This window comes from Vigna unguiculata, chromosome 8 (assembly GCF_004118075.2).
Source record: "Vigna unguiculata cultivar IT97K-499-35 chromosome 8, ASM411807v1, whole genome shotgun sequence".
Taxonomy (NCBI): domain Eukaryota; kingdom Viridiplantae; phylum Streptophyta; class Magnoliopsida; order Fabales; family Fabaceae; genus Vigna; species Vigna unguiculata.
Genome location: NC_040286.1, coordinates 29643750 through 29666969, shown reverse-complemented (window position 1 = coordinate 29666969; position 23220 = coordinate 29643750). Strand labels below are relative to the sequence as shown.

The 23220-nt window shown below is 32.1% G+C and overlaps 3 protein-coding genes across 3 annotated transcripts; all 3 read left to right on the top strand.

The window, feature by feature from the left end:
* The first annotated feature begins 4847 nt into the window (after positions 1-4847).
* On the top strand, positions 4848-5600 carry LOC114195081. The gene has a single exon (XM_028085476.1). The coding sequence runs from the start codon at positions 4848-4850 to the stop codon at positions 5598-5600; it is 753 nt and encodes a 250-aa protein (XP_027941277.1).
* A 63-nt stretch (positions 5601-5663) lies between these two features.
* On the top strand, positions 5664-6143 carry LOC114195080. The gene has a single exon (XM_028085475.1). It carries the CDS (start codon positions 5664-5666, stop codon positions 6141-6143), a length of 480 nt encoding a protein of 159 aa, XP_027941276.1.
* Positions 6144-15142: 8999 nt separating this feature from the next.
* On the top strand, positions 15143-21549 carry LOC114194507 (coatomer subunit beta-1-like). The gene is made up of 4 exons (XM_028084778.1): positions 15143-17378; positions 17690-18202; positions 20196-20281; positions 21083-21549. Exons 1-4 carry the CDS (start codon positions 15330-15332, stop codon positions 21285-21287), a joined length of 2853 nt encoding a protein of 950 aa, XP_027940579.1. The 5' UTR covers positions 15143-15329; the 3' UTR covers positions 21288-21549.
* The last annotated feature ends 1671 nt before the right edge of the window (positions 21550-23220 follow it).

Sequence of the window (23220 nt, the reverse complement as noted above, 5' to 3'; positions counted from 1 at the left end):
TGACTGAATTTTGACCGAAATGACTCGAAAAAAATTTGTTCATAATTAATTCAATTAAAAATTAGACGAACCAACTTAATCAAGTTTGACTAAATCTCGATACTAGCTTAATTAGATAAAATATAAATTATTTTATAATATAGAGACTCAAACTATGTAGCCAATTGGTTGTTGGTTGAGAGAGGAGCAACCCAACCAACTAACTATAATAAAAATCAACTTGAGCATTTTTTTTTTATTATTATTGTATTTATAGTTGAAAATAAACAAACATTATTCCGCTCACAAGACTAACAAACTATCAACCTTAATATAAAATATTATTATTCCAAAATAATGTATAACGATGGGATAAAATGGTAGAAAATAATTACTATATCAAAAAAAAGAAAAGGTTACCAAAACAATTTCTTAATTAGAAAAATGTTAATGGTAGTTCTCACGTGTGATAGTATTATAGTATAGGTCGATGTCACGAATTCTTTTTTCTTACCTTTTTTAATATTCAATATAAGAACACTTTAAAATTATAATGGAAATAACTATAATTCCATTTTCGTAAAACATGTTTAATTTCAAAAATGAAATCGGAAAAAAAAAATTATAACCACCTAATCAGCGCCCTAAATAAAGAAAAATTATGATTTTTTCAAAAAACACGGTGATCCTGTTATCCGAGATAAACGCAAATCATTAATACAAAAACTAAACAGTAACTCCCAAAATTTCAAAACGGATTTAATTACTACAAAAGACTTTATAAACTACAGGTCTTTTAAATTAGTGCAGTAGTTTTTCAAAAACATTTGTTTTCACACTTAAATACATATAATCCTAAATATTTATCCACTGCTGAACTCAATTTTGTCCATTACTTTATACCATTATGATAAAAAAAAATTAAAAAAAAAACTAGTTCATTGCTAACTCTGAAGAGAAGAAATTGCAATTAAATTATTTGGGAAAACATTTTTAACATTATCTGTTCATTAAAAGAAGCAATTGTTAATTAATTAATTATTGTATAATGTAATTAGAATTTAGAATGGGTTATGGTTTTGAGAGGTCAACCAAAGCTGCATTGAGTATTAGTTATGTGTCTTTTTCATAAATCTTTTGAATGTGATTAAAAAACGACCTCATTTATAATGTTTGTAGTCAAAAATTAAATGAATAAGAGGAATTAGATATTCCAAATCCCTACTAATCCGCCTCAAACCATGGCTTTAAAATCTCCCGCTAAATCCTCGTTTGTGTTTCTTATTATTATTATTACTATTTTCTCTAAAACTTAGTTTAATTTTTATTTTTTTTCTATACGGTTTTCTTAATTTTAATTCAATTCAGTTTTAGAATTAGCTGTTTTTTCTTAAAAAAATAAAAGAAAACTAAGAGACTAAATATATATTAAGACGAGAGAATAAAAAATTAGAGATTCAACCTCGAATAAATTAAAAAGGAATCAAGCGTGGAACTTGTCATATATGATATCTTCTTCTTTCACTCAATTAATGCTATTTATTTTGTACACATGATTGTGTAAGTTGTGATGATTATTAATGGAGAGAGAAATTTTTATATTTATGGGAAAAAAAAGTTAAAAATAATGACTCAGAGATATAGAAGTACTAGCTTATTACTTTATTTTGATTTCTAGCTATCTGATTTATGGAGATATTGCTTCTAACAACTACTCTGCTTTTGTGAAAATCTTTCTAAGGCTTTTTTATTGTGGGAATGCTTGTAAATTCATTATAAAATTAAGAAAAAAGTAGTATATAAATGATATCGAATGGTGAGATTGTCGAGCCATGGTTCAAACCAAATTAACCAATTAAGTAATTAATTATATTAAATAAGATAATAAATATGATTAAAATAGATTGGATCATTATTAGGTGTTCTTAGTCAAAGTTCATGGAAAAATACTAAACACAAATTATAAAGGGAAAATATTTCATATACATTAACAACAATTTTATCATTGCATTTGAGATCGAAAAAAAAATATTTTCCTTCTTAGAGTCCTATTAATATAATACTGAGTTGTATTTGTAAACATAATTTAGTTAAAAAAATAAATTATAATTCATTGAAAGTTACACTATTACACATGACTTCAATCTATATGAAAAAAGAAAATCTTAAAGTTTTTCCCTATCATTTGTTTCATCACCTGGAAAATATTGATACATATTATTTTCACTATTGGACATTTTAATATTATTTTTAATAATGATAACAAATTCTAAATTTATTTAATATCCTATTTATAGAACTCTCTATTTATGTAAGATTGTTACGAGAATCATCGATCAAAATTTATATATATATATATATATATATATATATATATATATATAATTTTAAAAAAATTAAAAATATCTAGAGGGGTCATCATGCCCCAACTAGCTCCTTAGAAACTCCATATATATATATATATATATATATATATATATATATATATATATATATATATATATATATATTTATATTTGAAATTTGTAAAAGTTTTGAATATTTTTAAACTAGATAATATAGTATAGAAATTGATGGAAATTAAATTGTGTTCTTTTTATTTCTTGTATAAAGCACAATATTTAATGTTGATAAATAATAAAACGTAAAATCAAATATAACAAAGAATAAAATATTTATGTTTAATTACTCTTTTGATCTCCATTTTCACCTAAAATTGGAACCAAAGAAACTAAAAGAATTGGAGGACCTGCATATTTTGAAACAGTAACCAAAAGAGTAATTAAATCAAATATTTATTAAGATATTTTTTATTTTCTTTCTTATTGCCATACTTTAACTCACTTTTAACCCACCACTCTTATCACCATTAGATCATCACATCACATCACTACAAAAAATTAAAATAAATGATCTAAGAGTGATGGAAGTGGTGGGTTAAAATATAATTTTCCTTTTAGTTTTTCACTCTCATGTTTTTGTTTTTTTTTTTTGAAGAAAAATAAAGTTAGACATATACTCATTATTTTTGTTCTTATTTCTTATTTGTTTCCTTCCTTTCTTGAAGAACAAGATGCAACTCTCTTGTCTCACTTGATAATGAAATATTATTTTAATAGTTATCAAGATTATATTTTTTATCCCATAAGTCTCTTGTATATTCATTTATTATGATTATAAAAGTAAAAAATAATGTATTATGTATTTTTTTCATAACTTATTTTTAATTGTGACTTGACTACAATTTTTTTTTAATAATTACGTCTCTCAAACTTTTATTAGATTATAATAAATTATTTTTTAATATATTCAAAAAATGTATATTGATTAAGAAAAAAATAATAAATTTATTTTTTAAAAGTGATAAAAGGAAGCTATGTGAAGATGAAAAATAAGATAAGTTTTACTTCTTCACATATTTTGAAACATTATACTAATGATCCAACTGTTCAGTTAGAGAAATCATTTTTTGAAGCATTATACTAATGCTTAAATCAAAATCAAATAATCAAAGAATTATATTACTTGGCCTCTCAAAAACTCTTGATCAAAATCCGCCAATATATATATATATATATATATATATATATATATATATATATATATATATATATATATATATATATATATATATATATATATATATATAAGAACAAAAGTACATCAGTAACAATAAAAGACAATAAAAGACAATGGTGTATGCTTATACAAAATGAAATTCATGGATAGCATAAAATTATGCAAATGAAATATTATTTTAATGTGGATAGTAATAAACGACATGTGTAGCAGTTGTCATTTGTTTGTATGTGAAGAAGATTTTAGTTCTTTGTTTAAGTGAAGGAAAAAAAAAGACGAAGAGACAAGAAGTATATGTGATTTGGCTATGTGTTAGAAAGTAGTTAAGGCGTTTAAATAGCCATGAGTGTGGTTTGGTATGGATAATGGAAAGATATGAAAGATGACTATGTGAATAAAGAAAAGAGGAAAATAAGAGAGAAAGGATTTTTCAAGCTGAAATATGTTGCAATGCATGTTCGAAATTTAGTTTAAATATGTATTTTTTAAGAAGATTAAGAAAAATAATTTATTAGTAATAAATAATTTTTTCTCATTTTTTATTTATTTCTTTTTCAACCAATCAACTTTTTTCATAATTAATTAATTTTCTTTTTGTTCTGTACTTTCGCTATAGTTCTCTAAATTTACCAAATGGAACGTTTTTTTTTTCGATATATGAAAAAAAAAACTTTATCTAGAAAAATAAATGAGTTCATGTCTTAAAAAATTGATTAGGATACATTTTAATTGATTTTTACATTATCTTAATAAATGAGCTATGTGTAACTTAACTCAACATTACATAACTTATTTATGATTTAATTGTTGAAATTAATTCCAACCCTAGTCTATAACACTCTGTTTTCGATTTGTTTCAGTTGTAACTGTTTTTGTATCAGAACAAAATGGTGTACTCCTATATATAAGAGTACCCATACAACGATTTGAGTGAGTCGATTAAATTACAGTTTTCATCCATATCATACTCTCTGTGGGTGTGTGTATGTTATACGCGTGTGAGAAAATAGAGAGGTGGAAAGAGAAGAACTTAGTTGTCAGTGTGATGGTGGAAAAGAGAGGAGTGTGACGGTGGAAGCGCTCCTATGTCTGAACCCTAAGACGAGGTAGTCTCTTCTATTCTCGCGAAGCCCCTGGATGATGTTCGTGTAGTGTGGTGGTTGGACAGCTGCTTGGACTCTTTATTCAAGCACGTGGGTTACTGAAGAAAGGTGTGGGCCAAGGAACTGGGCCGGATTTGACAGTGGTATCAAGAGCAAGGTTCAATTCTGGGAAGAGAAGCTGCAGGCATGGCTGCTGGTAATGGTAATGAGGGTTTCTTTTCGAACTTACCTATTCTTGATGGAAAGAATTATGATCATTGGGTCATAAGAATGGAGGCCATTCTTGGTTATCAAGAATTGTGGGAGGTTGTCACGGAGGGTGCTAAGGAGAAGGACGAAGCCGCAAATAAGAAGAAAGATTGCAAGGCTCGACGTCTCTTGCATCAATGTGTAGATCCAGTGAATTTTGAAAAGATTGCCAAGGCCAAGACAGCAAAAGAAGGTTGGGAAATCCTGCAGAGGGCTCACGGTGGTGCTGAAAAAATCAAGAAAGTACGACTGCAATGTATAAGAAGGAAATTTGAGTTGGCTGAAATGGAAGATTCAGAAAAGGTAGCAGACTATTTTAATAGACTGCAACTATTGGCGAATCAGATTAAGAGCTGTGGGGAGGCTATCACAGAGATCAGTGTGGTGGAAAAGGTTCTACGCACTCTGAGTGATAAATTTGATAACGTGGTTACAACCATTGAAGAGTGTGGCAGAGATTTGAAGACTCTGTCAATAGAGGAGCTGCAGGCCACATTAGAAGCACATGAGATGAAGCGTTCAGTAAGAAGTTCAGAGAAAAAGGGTGAAGAACAGACTTTAAAAGCCCAGATCAGTAAGAACAGAGGTTCTGGCAGGGGCAAATGGAAAAGTAATAGAGGTGGTGGCAAATTTGGTAGAGGTGCTCATTCCTCAGTCCAAGAATCAGGTTATGGTGAGAAATCAGAATAGAAAGTGCAGGGTGGACATAGATCTTGGAGGAACAGAGGAAGAAGAGGAAGAAAGAATGTTGACATGAAGAAAATTCAGTGTTATAATTGTGAAAAATGGGGCCATTATGCAGCAAATTGTTGGCATGGAAGAGGGAAGCAGAAAAAGGTCTCAGATGATGCTGAAGCTCATGTGGCTCAAGATGATTCAGAAGAGGAACCTGTGGTGCTAATGGTGACAACCAGTGAGGAGGAGTTTGGATGTGAAAACTGGTTTCTTGATACTGGATGCTCGAATCACATGACTGGTCATAAAGAATGGCTATCAAACATAGACATCAGCAGGTCCAACAAGATAAAACTGACAGATGATAATGTGATTAAGGCTGAAGGAGTCGGGAATGTGGTGATTAAGAAAGATGAAAAAGAAACTATGGTGATTGAGGATGTTTTATATGTACCAGGAATGAAATGTAACCTGCTGAGTGTAGGACAGCTGGTGCAGAAAGGATTTTCAGTCTCCATGAAGGAGGAAGTGTTGAAAGTTTATGATGCAAGGAAATGACTTGTGCTGAAGTCGCCCCTAGCGAAGAACAGGACATTTCACACAAGGCTTATTCTGCCAAAAAATCAATGTTTAAAGGCAACCACAACAGAGGATATGAGTTGGTTGTGGCATAGGAGGTATGGTCATCTGAATTTCTCCAGTTTGAAGAAATTAGCAGATAGAGGGATGGTAACTGGACTGCCTGAAACTCTAACTGTTCCAGGAAAGGTTTGTGAAGATTGTTTGGTGGGTAAACAACCCAGGAATGCTTTTAAGAAGCAGATGCACATGAGAGCCAAAGGTTTGCTGCAAGTGGTTTATTCTAATGTTTGCGGACCATTTGAAGAACTGTCACTTGGACAAAATAAATATTTTGTCACATTTATTGATGAATACAGCAGAATGATCTGGTTGTATCTAATAAAGGCAAAATTAGAGGTGTTTTCTGTTTTCAAAAGGTTTAAATTGATGACAGAAAATCAGAGTGGAAAATTGGTGCAAATTTTAAGAACAGATGGGGAAAGGAGTATTTGTCTAATGAGTTTGAAGCTTACTGCAGTGAAAATGGTGTGCTACATGAAGTTACAGCACCATATACTCCACAAGATAATGGAATGGCAGAGAGAATAAATAGAATGATACTGAACATGGTCAGAAGTATGATAAAGTAGAAGAAATTGCCTCACTCGTTATGGGGGAAAGCTATTTCAACAGTTGTTTATTTGTTGAACAAGTGTCCTACACAGAAGCTAGAAAACAAAGTTCTAGAGGAGGTTTGGAGTGGTAGTAAGCCAGGGGTTAAACATCTAAAAATATTTGGGTTGAAATGTTACAAACATGTGCCAGATATTAAGAGGACAAAGTTGGCAGATAAGAGTGAAGCTATAATCCTAGTTGGGTATCATTCTACTGGAGCATACAGGTTGTATCATCTTGTAACAAAGCAAATCTGCATAAGCAGAGATGTTGTTGTAGATGAAGAGGAAGCGTGGAACTGGAGTGAGGATGAGACAGGATCAAAACAGAAGATAATGGAGTATCTTGAAGAAGAGGGGACAGTTACAGATGTAGTAACAAATGAAGCAGATCAACATATTGAGCCACAACCCCACAGAGGTACTAGGCAGCGCAGGCAACCAATATCCTTGGTAGATTTTGAAGTATATTCTGATGATGCAATAACTAGTGATGGAGATTTAGTTCATTTTGCATTAATAGCAGAAGCTGAACCAGTTGGTTATGAAGAAGCCATGAAAGAAGAGAAATGGAAGAAGGCTATGATAGAGAAGTTGAGTGCCATTGAAAGAACAAAAACCTGGGAGCTAACAGATCTGCCACACAACAAGAAAAGTATAGATTTGAAGTGGGTGTTCAAGTTGAAATTGAATCCTAATGGCAGTATAGATAAAAGGAAAGCAAGGTTGGTGGTTAGAGGTTTTTTACAAAAGAAAGGATTGGATTATACAGAAGTCTTTGCTCCTGTTGCAAGAATTGAAACAATTCGAGCAGTAGTGGCATTGGCGAATGGGAGGAAGTGGCCCATGTTCCAAATGGATGTCAAATCGGCTTTCCTAAATGGACCACTTGAGGAGGAAGTGTATGTTTCTCAACCACCTGGTTTTGAGAATAAAGGAGATGAGGATAAGGTGTATCGACTAAGGAAGGCTCTTTATGGCCTTAAACAGGCACCCATGGCCTGGAATAAGAGAATTGACTCGTTTATGGTGAGTCATGAATTTAAGAAGTGTCTAGTGGAGCATGGAGTTTATGTAAAACATGGGAGGAAGTCTGAATTGGTGTTGATGTGCATATATGTGGATGATTTGCTCATTACTGGGAGCAATATCAATAAGATAGAAGAATTTAAGAAGTTGTTGATGAAAGAATTTGAGATGACAAATCTAGGCAGACTTAAATATTTTCTGGGAATGGAATTTGTAGAAACAGAACAAGGCTTGATCCTAAACCAAAAGAAGTATACTTCAGAGATTTTGGCCAGATTTGACATGGAGGAATGTAACACTGCTATTACACCAGCAGAGGGAAAGTTTACAGACGCTGCAGAAGGTGAAGGTGAAAAGAGTGTGGATGGCACCTTATACAAACAGGTGATTGGAACACTTAGATATCTATGCAATAGCAGACCTGATATTTGTTTTGCAGTTAGAGTATTGAGCAGATTCATGCAGAAACCGCATAAGAAACACTTGCTAGCAGCTAAAAGAGTGATGAGATACATTAAAGGTACTCTGGATTTTAGAATTTTATTCCCAAAACCCAGTCAAGTACAGAATAGGTTGATCTGCTATTCAGATGCAGATTGGTGTGGAGATGGCACAAATAGAAGGAGTACTACTGGGTGCATATTTTTGTTCATGGGAGCACCAATTTCTTGGTGGAGTAAGAAACAGTCAGTGGTGGCTCTATCTACGTGTGAGGCTGAATACATTGCAGGGTCAAGTGCAGCCTGCCAAGCTGTTTGGCTGAACTCGGTTATGGAGGAAATGGGAATTGAATTGGAGAAACCTATTGAGCTTTTGGTAGACAACAAGTCGGAAATAGATTTGGCCAACAACCCAGTTTCACATGGGAGAAGTAAACATATTGAGACTCGATTTCACTACATAAGAGATCAGGTGAACAATGGAAAGCTGAAATTGATTCATTGCCCTACACAACTACAGATGGCTGATATCTTAACCAAACCTTTGAAGAAGGAGAGGTTCAAGATGCTCAGAGAACGAATAGGAGTTTACAGCGTTGGAATTAAGGGAGGATGTTGAAATTAATTCCAACCCTAGTCTATAACACTCTGTTTTCAATTTGTTTCAGTTGTAATTGTTTTTGTATCAGAACAAAATGGTGTACTCCTATATATAAGAGTACCCATACAACGATTTGAGTGAGTCAATAAAATTACAGTTTTCATCCATATCATATTGTGTGTGTGTGTGTATGTTATACGCGTGTGAGAAAATAGAGAGGTGGAAAGAGAAGAACTTAGCTGTCGGTGTGACCGTGGAAAAGAGAGGAGGAGTGTGACGGTGGAAGCGCTCTTGTGTCTGAACCCTAAGACGAGGTAGTCTCTTCTATTCTCACGAAGCCCCTGGATGATGTTCGTGTAGTGTAGTGGCAGGACAGCTGCTTGGACTCTTTATTCAAGCACACCGTAAAAAGGTGTGGGCCAAGGAAGTGGGCCGAATTTGACATTAACTATATTTACATATTATAATATGACATATTTTCATTCGATGTAATATTTTTAATATACCAAACGAAAATTTTAAGAGATCGATATGAATTATTTTTTTAATTAACATATTCAAAATTATAGATATAAATAAAAGGTACAATTATGTTTTATTAATGTTTATTAAGATTTACACAATTTATTAAAACATTTTATCAATTCATGGTTACTAAAATATATTTTTCTTATAAACAATCTTGGAAAGCTAATAATTAATTAGTTATAGTGCATTTTAGGAGTGACAATACGATATTTTTTATCAATATGATATTTTTGATCGATTTGCTATTTGGTTTACAAAAAGTTAATTGGATTGGCCTCTCTCATAAAAAAATATGTGAGCTCATTTTTCTAGTCATTTACATATAATATTTGTTTTGTGGGTCTATGAGTTGGCCCGAATAAAGATTTTTTATTTTTATAATTTGAATTAACAAACCTAATGTATTACATCCAAAAAAATGTTGTTTAGATGTGATCAATAAAATATTCGTTCAAAATAATATACTAATTATATTTTTTAATCTTAATTTGTTTGATTGTTGCTATTAATACTTTTTTATTAAAATTATGAACATTATTAATCATAATAATTAGATTCACACATTTAACTTAATGTTTAATTAATAACTTTTATATTTATATTCACCTAATGATTATAAATCATTCTTAATGAAATATTTTTCTTTTCATTTAATATTAAAAACATCCAACCATTTTTGCAGTTTAAATTTATGCAAATTATTATGCATGTCAGCTTATTGCGTTCCATTGTTGATCTGCATGGGTTGCAGATTATACCACACGGACTAAAGCGAGTTAGCAAACTTAAAAATTGTGACTATGATATTTTGATGAACTTTTCTTTAAGTTTAACAATGTTTACTTTTCAATACACATTAAACATTTTTTTTTCTTTTCAAATAATATTAAACATTTTTTCATGTATTAAAATGTCACCACATATGCATTATAAAAAAATTATCAATAATATTTGTTAAAAAATAATTTTCCTGAAAACCATACCCGTTTCATACTTTTCTTACATGCCTAGAGACAGGCTAGACAATCCGTCCCTATTGTCTAGTACATATGATTTTGAGAGGGCAATTCACCTATCTGAAAATTTTGATATACTTTACAAGAAATGTAAAAGAAATCATTATACTTTCCTATTTAAGTAAAAATAATTGAAGAAAGTATAAAAAATTTAGATTTTTACTTTAACATGTGTTCATAATATTAATCCTTGTCCTTTTATTTCAACCGCAGTGTGAAACAATTACTTTTGAAAGTTTATAATAATGTAATATTTTCATGTTCATATTCTATAAGGTCGCTTTTAAATCCCTGAAATGAAACAAACAATCTCTATCAACAGTGGGTTGGCTTTTTCAGAACTGGACCGCAATTGTACACAAATAGTTATTGGACGGAAAAATCTCCCCCGAAAAGGCTTTAAGTTTTTGTATCTATCTATCTATATATATATATATATATATATATATATATATATATCTTTTATTATTTTATAACAACTGATAGAGTATGGGTAATACCTTCCCCGTACCCTATATACTGAATAAATCTTCATTCCATATTCGTATTCACATTCGTGCAGGTAACCGTTATGTGGGTACCTATATAAAAAATATAATGTATAACATTCATAAATTTCAAATAAAAACAACGTTTAAATAACTTATTAAAATAATGTTGGATGACAATTTACAAATAAATGAAGATTTTTTAAAACTAATTGATACAAAATAATCCAGTTAAAATCAATGAGTTAATGTTTTAATCATGTTTTTTGTTTTTTATTTTTTATTTTAATTTAAAGTAGAGTATAATGGGTACATGTATCCACATGTACAAATACTATAATATTCCTATAATATTTGTACTGGCGTCGTTAACATGCGACGAGTATAAAAAATATTTGTATCCGTTATTTGCAGATATCCATTTATAATATCAATTTTTGATATGTTGCGAGTTATCCATGAATATCGCATATACAAATTATTTTACATTCCTGCAATGAAGATATTGAAAGTTTCTTAAATTTTACCATTTTCCTTTCGATTCAACAATTTGGAATATTGATTTGAGGTTTATTATTATTATTATTATTATTATTATTATTATTATTATTATTATTATTATGGTTTATGAAATATTAGAGGTGAACTTCGCAACAAGTAGTTAGACTGAGAAAAAAATATGAATTTTAAATTATGTAATCTTCTATAATACTTTTAGGTTTAGGGTTAAGAAATCTATAAGTTGTTTATGGAACACTTGATTCAAAAATTATACTTCTAAATTAAGAAAATGATTTATAAACTTCTTAATTTAATATTTAAAAATCATTATTCTAAATTGTATAATTTAAAATTGAATGTTTGCATTGAACATTATGAAACGTATTTCAGTTTAATTAAAGAAGATATGATTCATAACTTAAATAATTATCGTTTTAATCAAGAGCGGTAAAGATTATATAATTCATAATATAAAACGTATATCGTTCCAACTGTACAAATCATAATTGAAAATATATCTGGTTTTAATTAAATATTGTACAATTCATACATGGAACATATCTCGTTTTAATGGAAGATTATAGTATTTATAATGTTACATAATTTATAATTAATAACCAACTCAAATTATTATTTGAAATTGCTCAATCTAAAGATTTAGTGATTTCACAATTTGAAAAAACTTTGAAAAATCAGTACCGGATACCTCCATTGTCATGATCATTATAAAATAATAAGGGTAATTGGTCATTTAAAAATTTGGAGTTCCTTAATAAATCTTGGAGGTGCGGGAAGCAAAAGGCCCTTCAAAAAGCCGAATAGGGGCAACAAAATCTCTTTATTACTAGCTATTACTTTCTGTACCACAAAAATTACTGATTGCATCTTGTAGAAAAGGAAGAAGAAGACAAAAAAAATGCAGAAAAGAACTTCTACCTAGAAACTCTTTGTGAAATATATTTCATGTAAGGGTATTATTGAAAAACTCATTTTACAAGATATTATATATGTTTTGAAAAAATTATTTCGGAAATTTTGTTCTGAAAAGATTATTTTGGAATTTTGAAATCCATTTCCATGTATTCTAACCATTGTTATGAAATTTTTTTTTCAAAAACTTTGTTTCATAAATCATGTTCCATAAATTTTTGAATATTTCGAAAATCACTTTTACAGAAGGTGAAATGATCATTTTAAAAATTGGAGATGAATGAAAAAATTGTGAGAGTGAAAGACGTAAAAGCCTTTATTTCTTGGTGGTGGTTAGGGATGGCAATTAGGGTCTGGCCCGCGGGCTCGGCCCGCAGGTCCGCATAAAAAACGCGGAGCGGGCCAGGATAGTGAGCCCGCAGGCCCGCGTGGGCTCGGTCCGCATAGGCCCGCGGGCCGGCCCGCAAGCCTGCATAAAATTTAAAAAAGAAAAAAAACTTGCACTTATGTATATTAATTACTTCTTTTATGGACTCTTGCATTAACATTTCAAATTCTTGTATAACTGGAAAAGACAAGTATTATGTAATTCTTAATGTGCTAAAATTTAAAGAATACATTGTGTATGTCATAGTATGAATATGATGAAAATGTTGAATTATCAATTTATCATCTAATTCCCCAAAGTCTTTACTTAATTTTGTGAACTTCTTAAAGTTTTCCAATTTTTAAACATTGAAAATTTTATCATAAAAAAAATAAATAAATAAAAAGTGGGCCGGCCCGCGGGCCAACCTTTATGCGGGGCGGGCAAGAGTATGCGGCCCGCATAAAATGTGCGGGGCGGGGCGGGCCGGCCCGCATTGCCACCCCTAGTGGTGGTAGTGACACAGGCTATTTTTCCTGCAACTTCCTTTTTATTTTCACACCCCCAATGGACTTGATGAAAATACAATTGTATCCTCTATTTCGGTCCCTGCGCCCAATCGTACTGGCAAGAATAGCGGAGCATCTCCAACTGAGGTGGAACTAGGGATGTCACAGGATGAGTAGGGTAGGCGTAGTAACTCTCCAGTATTCCTCCCGTTGAATAAATATTTGTTTTGTACCCATACCTATATTTGTCAGGTATGTGTTATACGGGTACTCGTCTACTTTTTTTATATCCGTGGATATCCACGGGTATTTAATAAACTATTTAAAAAATAAATATTTAATCATAAATTCAAATAAAATATATCATTGTCATAAATTTTAAATAAAGTTCAAATAAAGTTCATACATGTCCAAATAATTATAAAAGTATATATAAAATGACGTTTATTCTGAAAAAATAAACAAAACAAAATTACTAACAATTGTATTGTAGTTTATTTTTGAATAAAATATTAAAAAAATTACTAACTTCATCACCTCTAGGAACATTATCTCATTCCCCTGCATTTGATTCACCGACATTAGATAATATTTTTTTGTAAATATGTTAAACAACAAACTAATACATATTTAGATAACTTATATAATTTCGTATACATCTTTAATTTAAAATATTACCAATACACAAAACCTGTGACTTTTTAATGTTTCTACTATAAAAAATTTTATCGGTTGTAAAAACGATGTATAAAGTGAGTATACATAAATTATACCTGTAATTAATCTTGACAAACCAAAATTTGTGTCCCCTATTATTATGATAATAAAACTCATACGTTAGTGGTTTTCGATGCATACGAAACTCATGAAATAATAAAATAGTAAATAAAGATGCTATTAAAATGATAGAAGTCATACGATAGTAATTTTCATTCATACAAACTCATGAAACATCAAAATAATAAACCAGAAAATCAGTTAAATAAGAAAAACCCATACGAAACCATATTTTTCAATTCTTAGACGTGCCATGTGTCAAGTATTTTTATTTTATTAACTCCATCGTTTGACAACAATCATACCATAAAGTCACTATCTATATACAGTTTGATATATATGCCCAATTTCAAAGAAATGAAAGAGAAGAATGTCAACGAGTATACCTGGAAGAAGACAATGTACAATACTTGAAGGTGGAAGAATGAAGACAGAAGAAAAAATTAGGTCATAATATTTTTTTACTAATATATATATATATATATATATATATATATATATATATATATATATATATATATATATATATATATATATGAGGGTATTTTTGTGAATTAAAGTTTAACGGGTACGAGTATCCACGGATACGGATACTATGATATCCGTATCCATCACGTTAAAATGCAGATATAAAAAATACCCATACCCACAGATAACGAATATCCATTTTTAATATTCGTTTTCTATTGTGGATTTTATCCGTAAATACTCGCAGATATATTTTTTTTTAACATCCCTAAGTGAAACTTCGTGACATTGGGGTTATCTACCTAACCCATATATATTTCTATGTATATCGTAAAATTAATTTTTTAAATGTATCTTAAATTGTATAATTCGAGAAGTATTCTAGATTTAGATTGCAATAAATTCTGAAATATGTATTTGTATTTTTAAGTTTGAAATTACCTTTCGAATTGTAACGCTGAAAACATAGAGGTGCAGAATAATTTTTATATTTTATTACAATTTTAATAAAAAATAATTTGAGATTTATGAGTTTTATGGGGTGCAGTTAGATAAAAGAATGGTGGAGGAACAAGCAGCCAGAGAAAAAAAAAAGTTGAGGCCCACATAAGGCATGGAAGCCCAAGGAGCGAGTGATAGTTAATTGGATGGTCTTAAAAACTGAAAACGAGCAACGACATTGAAGAGAGTGTTTTTTCGCGTGTTCGTTCTTTCTTACACTCACTCAGATCCACAGATCTGCTTGCGCTTCGTCTTCTTGGTGTTGTTCATCTTGGTCAATTGCGAAGTTTCTGAGTGATTTGGAATTTGCGAAATCAGATCTGGTCTCAGAGAATTGCATTTCATTTCAGAGCAATGGAGAAGTCCTGCACTCTGATTGTCCATTTCGACAAGGGCACGCCGGCGCTGGCCAACGAGATCAAGGAGGCGCTCGAGGCAAACGACGTGGCGGCGAAGATCGATGCGCTCAAGAAGGCGATCATGCTCCTCCTCAACGGCGAAACCATTCCACAACTCTTCATCACCATCATTCGCTACGTTCTCCCCTCCGAGGACCACACCATCCAGAAGCTCCTCCTCCTCTACCTTGAGATCATTGACAAGACCGATTCCAGAGGCAAAGTTCTCCCGGAGATGATCCTAATCTGCCAGAACCTCCGCAACAACCTCCAGCACCCCAACGAGTACATCCGCGGCGTCACCCTCCGTTTCCTCTGCCGCCTCAATGAGTCTGAGATCATCGAGCCTCTCATCCCGTCCATCCTCTCCAACCTCGAGCACCGCCACCCCTTCGTCCGCCGCAACGCCGTTCTCGCTGTCATGTCCGTCTACAAGCTTCCTCAGGGAGAGCAGCTGCTCGACAGCGCACCGGAGATCGTCGACAAATTCCTCTCCTCCGAACAGGATCCTTCCAGTAAGCGAAACGCGTTTCTTATGCTTTTCTCATGCGCGCAGGACCGTGCTATCAATTATCTGTTTGCGAACATAGATAGAATTATTGACTGGGGGGAGCAGCTCCAGATGGTGGTGCTGGAGCTGATTAGAAAGGTCTGTCGGAGCAACAAGGGGGAGAAGGGGAAGTATATTAAGATTATTATAGCCCTTTTGAATGCTTCCTCAACTGCTGTTATCTATGAATGTGCTAGCACCCTTGTTTCGCTCTCTTCTGCTCCCACTGCCATTAGGGCTGCTGCTAGCACTTACTGTCAGCTCTTGCTTTCTCAGAGTGACAACAATGTTAAGCTCATCGTGCTTGATCGTTTGAACGAGCTCAAGAGTTCCAACAGGGAGATCATGGTGGAGATGGTCATGGATGTCCTTCGGGCTCTTTCCACTCCTAATCATGATATTAGGAGGAAGACCCTCGATATTGCCCTCGAACTGATAACCCCCAGGAACATTGATGAGGTTGTTATGATGCTTAAAAAAGAGGTTGTTAAGACTCAGAGTGGGGAGCACGAGAAGAATGGGGAGTATAGGCAGATGCTGGTCCAGGCTATACATACTTGTGCCATTAAGTTCCCGGAGGTGGCCAGCACTGTTGTGCATCTCTTAATGGACTTCTTGGGGGATACCAATGTGGCTTCTGCCATGGATGTGGTTGTTTTTGTGCGCGAGATCATCGAGACCAACCCCAAGTTGAGGATTTCTATAATCACCAGGCTTTTGGACACTTTCTACCAAATCCGTGCTGCCAGGGTGTGTTCATGTGCACTCTGGATAATTGGGGAATATTGCCTGTCACTTTCGGAAGTTGAGAGTGGAATTGCAACCATTAAGCAGTGTCTTGGTGATCTTCCGTTTTATACGGTTACTGATGAAGGAGATGGTCATGACTCATCAAAACCCATACAGCAGGTAAACTCCACCACTGTGTCTTCTAGGAGGCCTGCCATCCTTGCGGATGGGACCTATGCCACCCAGAGTGCTGCTCTGGAAACTGCCATGTCACCACCTACCCTAGTACAGGGGTCTCTGTCTTCTGTTGGAAACTTGAGATCACTCATTCTCTCGGGTGATTTCTTTCTTGGGGCAGTGGTTGCGTGTACACTCACAAAACTTGTCTTAAGGCTGGAAGAGGTCCAGACTTCAAAAGTTGAAGTTAACAAGGCAACTACACAGGCCTTGTTGATCATTGTTTCAATGCTGCAGCTGGGCCAGTCTTCAGCTCTTCCCCATCCAATTGATAATGATTCTTATGACAGGATTGTTCTCTGCATTAGGTTGCTGTGCAATACGGGTGATGATATAAGGAAGATATGGCTGCAATCTTGCAGACAGAGCTTTGTGAAAATGCTTGCAGATAAGCAGCGTCGCGAGACTGAGGAGATTAAAGCTAAGGCTCAAATCTCTAATGCACAGCCTGATGATCTTATTGACTTTTACCATTTGAAGAGCAGAAAGGTATGGTAGCTGCCTTTATTTTCTCTTCTTTTAAAAAGGTTCTAACTGAATTACTTTTTTTATTATAATTGCTTAGTTCTTCATTTTTCATGATGTGATTATTGTTACATTTATGCAAATATTAAGTTGTGACAAAATGCATTGCATGAATTCATGATGCTAAATCGGCTCTTGTGTCTCTAAGGTGTCATTCCTGGATGTGATTTATTAATCAACGTCGTTGCAACATTTGTTAATGTGCGGATATACTAGCTCTTCTGATGTTTCCTCTAATGTACATTCTTTGTATCCTTTTGTTCTAAATTCTTCAGGGTATGAGCCAACTTGAGCTGGAAGATGAAGTTCAAGATGATCTCAAACGTGCTACTGGAGAGTTTACAAAGGATGGAGATGATGCAAATAAGCTCAATCGCATTCTTCAGCTGACTGGATTCAGTGATCCTGTTTATGCTGAAGCATATGTAACAGTGCATCACTATGACATCGTACTTGATGTTACTGTCATCAACCGAACCAAGGAAACTCTTCAGAATCTGTGTTTGGAGTTGGCAACCATGGGTGATCTCAAACTTGTTGAGCGTCCACAAAACTATACTCTGGCTCCAGAATCAAGCAAACAGATTAAGGCCAACATTAAGGTTTCATCAACTGAAACAGGAGTTATATTTGGTAACATAGTTTATGAGACATCTTCTAATGTTCTGGAGAGAACAGTTATTGTTCTAAATGATATCCACATTGATATCATGGATTACATTTCTCCTGCATCTTGTGCTGATGTGGCATTCAGAACTATGTGGGCTGAGTTTGAGTGGGAAAACAAGGTACGTATCTTTTCTCTTTCTCTCATACCAATTTCTTTTAACCAAACAGTAAAAAAGCATGGGGCTACTTTTTTTGCCCATAGCAACCCCACTTCCATTATAACAAATTGTGAGAGAGAAAACTTTCTGGTACTTCTGCGGTTATAGTCATAGAATACTCTTTTTAATTAGTTTTAAATGTCTTGTCTACAGAATTTTCATTCATGGTTTGCATCTTGAATGTTGAGATAATGATTTTTTGATGAAGTTCATTTATTTATATTAATACTTTCATGGTTATTGTCAATGGTAGTTAGGTTGAAAGTTTGATAAAAACTTTTCTTTGCTTTACATTTGGTAATAATAAGATTATGCTTTATAAGGAAACACGCCATTTGATTAAGCTCCTAGACGTAGGCTATTTGTGAAGGATTTGGATACTTTATTAGAATTTCTATGTTTGATTCCGCATCCTCTCATTGTGCTTAAATGTAACATGCTGAATAATGATATTAATTTCTCTGATGAGTGTGTTACCCTTCCATTATGTTCCATTTTAATATGAATTAGCATGATAGATGACAGGTGATAACAACGAATACTTTATGCTGGCTGTTGGTTCTTCTGTAGTTCGGCTCTCGTAGGTGATCTGGGGTTGGGGGTTTGTACTTTCCATTTCATTTTAGTTAGGCACCATTTTTGAATTTTCTTTAGTTTCTTAGTTTGAGTGGCAACTATAACCTATGATTCTGCTATGTCGAATATCCCACTTTGATATTTAATTTGGGATAATTTACACAATTTAGTATAAATTGATATTGATATGAAGGGGTATATTATAATATCAAATAAATTCTTTAAAAAAATATATTCATACATGGAAAACTTGTAGTAATCTGTAATCACTCTCAAAGTCACAATTAATAAATAGATTGGGGTTAAGTAATTTTTTTATCCCTGTAAAATTTTTAGTCCCTAAAAATTGTTTTGTCCATTTTTAGTCCGATGTTTATTTTTTCTTTATGGCTATGGTTATTAGTCCCTGATAGGGGCTAAAAGTGGGCAACAAAATAGCAAACATTTAAACACACTAGGACAATAATTGATGGATAAAATAAACGTGAGACTAAAATTGTCCAAAATGAAAAGAAGGGCTGAAACTAAAATTCTAAAATTTTATAGGGATCTAAAATTCTTTAACTCAATAAAATATAATCTAAAATTGTTTAACCCAATAAAATATAATAACTTCAAGCTTAGTGAAACATATCTATCCAACACAACAATATCTGACACTATAATAACACAATAAAACTATTTTCTTTAAGCCAGCTTAGTGAAATGTAACCATACAAGAAGCAGAAGTTAGACATTGAAACATTATGTCTAAAAAAATGTATGTAAAAAACTTAATTTCAAGTAAACATAAACATGAAATATTAAAGGAAATACAATAAAGCAGGTTAAAAAAGTACTGTGATGCTTAACACTATAAAAATTGAACAAAAGGAGATGGAGAACAGAGTTTCAGAAGCTGCTTCCTAAAATTTGTAATTTAAAGTTAGGCGAGTTTCTTTCCAATTTGGATCTGTCTTGACCTGACTGGAGGGCAGTCATTTTGTGACCTATTGGGATAACAGTCATGCAATTCATCCTGAAATGTCTAAATCACAGATTTGAGCATTGCTCGCTGTAATTTTTGGAGTCTTCTATGTAAGCTGTAATCATGGGTGAAGGAAGGATGACTTTGGATTATCTCGTGTTGCCATATCCAGCAAAACTGCGTGGAAGAAAAAAAAACATAATCACGAGTTCATGCTGCACCGATCCCATTCATGTTTCTAAATATACTTACTTATTATACAGATAAGATGCCTAAACTGGCATATCTGTTGGTGGTAAGGTATCACTTATCCAGAAGCACAAATGTGATAGGGATTCATGTACTCAGGCAATGTATTTCTGTATTAACCTAGATATTTATGATTCGATGTTAATGAATTTTATGTTTTAGGTTGCTGTAAATACAGTATTACAAGATGAGAGGGAATTCCTGACCCACATTATCAAGTCTACAAATATGAAGTGCCTGACTCCACCGTAAGTTCTCTGACTCCGCTGTGGTCCTTTTTTACACATAATTTTAGGCATAAAATATTGTCTCGACTTTAACATACCCGAAGAGGTAAAACTTCTGACAATTTTTCTTTTCCTATGAAGAATGTTTTCAAATTAAATAAATAAGCATGTCTAAAAAATTCAAAACATTTTTCTTAGAAATCTTCAAATTTTTTTTTTTCAGTCTCTAAACCTTGTAGGATTTCTATTTTTGTCCCTGAACATGTTTTAGACGCATCAAATGCCCTTATCCTTTTCCATCCTTACTTTTTAGCTCTTCAACATTTTTCTAAGAACGAAAAGGAAGATACAGGACTAAATTAGTCCAAACAAATTCGAACATCGAAAAGATCAGCATTTGAAAAAAAATTCTGTCAAGTTTGACTGTTATATCAAACTATCAGTTGCCATAGAGGCCTTTAGAATGAGAAATAATTAATTGGATTTATTATCTTTTGAATCCCGAATTTTTTTATAATTTCTAAAAATCCAATTAAAAAGTTCTCAGTAAGTGTTTGTGGAAGTTGATAGTTTGATTGTGTAAACACTCAAGCTTGACATATTTTTTTTTCTTTTTCAAATGCTGAATTTTTGTGCATCTTCATTTTGTTGTGCTACTTATCTCTGTATCTTCAGATCTGAAACACCAATAATTGTGAGACAGTAAAAGGTTCAGCGATTCATGTTTCTTACTAGTCATTAGTATCCGACATTGTTATTTATATCTTGATTAGATGGGACTGATTCCATATAATAATTTGATTATGATCTGGTGTTATTTAGATCTGCTTTGGAAGGGGAGTGTGGTTTCCTTGCTGCAAACCTATATGCTAAGAGTGTTTTTGGGGAAGATGCTTTGGTGAATGTGAGCATTGAGAAGCAAGCAGATGGGAAGTTGAGTGGATACATCAGAATAAGAAGTAAAACTCAGGGAATTGCCCTGAGTCTTGGGGATAAGATAACTTTGAAACAGAAGGGAAGCGCTTAATAGGAGCAAATGTTTCCCAGCTTGTATGTCCATCAACATTGTGTAGCTTCCGGTGGCAGCTCTCACTTCAACCCAAATTATGTACCTTTTGGTGGCTGCCCTCTTTGTTAGTATTAATTTTTTTTTCCCTTTGAATTTCCAATTTTGTTTGTATTCTTTCCTTGGATATTCCCATCTTTTATTTTTCTACACATGGGGACGGACACCGTATATTGATATGAGAATCAATCTAGTAACTGTTTCTTCTGCTTGACCTTACATACATATGTGCGCATGTCTTAGAATAATAATAATCATAAATTGTAGTTTCATTCATACTTTTACATTCTAGGTTTCCCTTCTTCCGAGGTTTCCTTTCTTTTTGTTTCATACATTTTCTTCCCATGTCATATGCTTATTTTATCATTGCCCTCCTTGACCAGAAGAACCAAGAGTTTGAGAGATACTGTAGCACAAATCTGCTGCTGCTCAATCCCTTTTTATTTAGTTATTGTGTTTTGTTTCGTTTTGTTACTTGTCTGGATACAGAACAAATCAATAGGATATGCAGACGTTGATTTTCTCTGCTTGAAAAAATAAAAAATCACTAATGTACTTTGTTTTATTGAAATTAAACCATCATTTATCTTGTCGGTTTATAGATTACTTGTGGATCTGAAGAATCTCAGTTTGACCTTTATGATCACTCTATATTATTATGATTGACTTAATTAACACTTTTCTTTTTCTCAATAAAGATGTTTTTGTTTTGATTCATGCTTTTCGTATTGTCTGATTTTTCTTTCTCAATCTTTTATATATAGGTCTACATCATTAACTATATCAATTAAACGTATTTACTAATGTAATAAGTAAAAGAAAATTAATATAATTGTAGAAACTAAAATAAAAAATAACATATTTACAAGGTCTAAACAAATGATGTATTTGTAATGGCTAAAATTTTAAGTGACATTTTTATGACTTTAAAACGTTGCAAGAATAAAAAGCATAAGGTATTGTATCTGGAAAGAGTAAAACGAAAAGTGACATTTACATAGACATATTTAAGCATCATATATCAATTAAGTGATAAATAAGGATAAATAACTTGAAAATGGTTAATTTTGATTAACATTAATAATTTTTCACGCAGCACTTATTCATCACCCACTCTTTAGGAAATTAATGACAATTTAACTTCAATTGTATCCCATGCTCGAACTTTTTTTTATTTAATTTTTTCTAGATTAATTATGGTTGTTGAATACTTGAAGGAATTCGTGTTAATTACAAACTCTAGTTTAAAAAATTATGAAAACAATGGTATTTATTATTAACATACTTTTCCTCTTTCTTATCTCAGTCAAATGTAATAATAATAATTATTATTATTATTGAAAAGTCACAATAGTCAGTTATACCTAGTTTTTCTTATACTTAAAAAATCATCGGTGATTCTTATTCTTTACTATATTTTATATTATTGATCATTAGTTTTTAATTTTAGTTGAAGATACTACTTAAGCAAATATCATTAAAGATTTAATAAATATATTTATTTTTTTACTTTAGTCCAATAAATATTTTTTACTTTTTTTTTTATTATTACAAAAAAGTTATCTTTTCATTTTAGTCCCTTTAAAAATAAGTAATCAATTAATGTTAGTGGTCAATTTGAAATAAAATGGAAGATTAAGATATAGAGTAACTTAGTTTGTTTACAATAGATGAATCCCATATATATATATATATATATATAATTTTTACACACATTCAAGGATTAAATAACAATTTTCTTTTTTTCAAAAGTTAACTCGATAACATTTCACACATTTTATAATCAAATTAGTCATTTAGATGAACTTGTTAAAAACCCATTATAAACTTTTAGGTTTAATTATATGTTCTTCAACGTATTTATTAAAGTCAATTTGATCCTTTCAAATATATT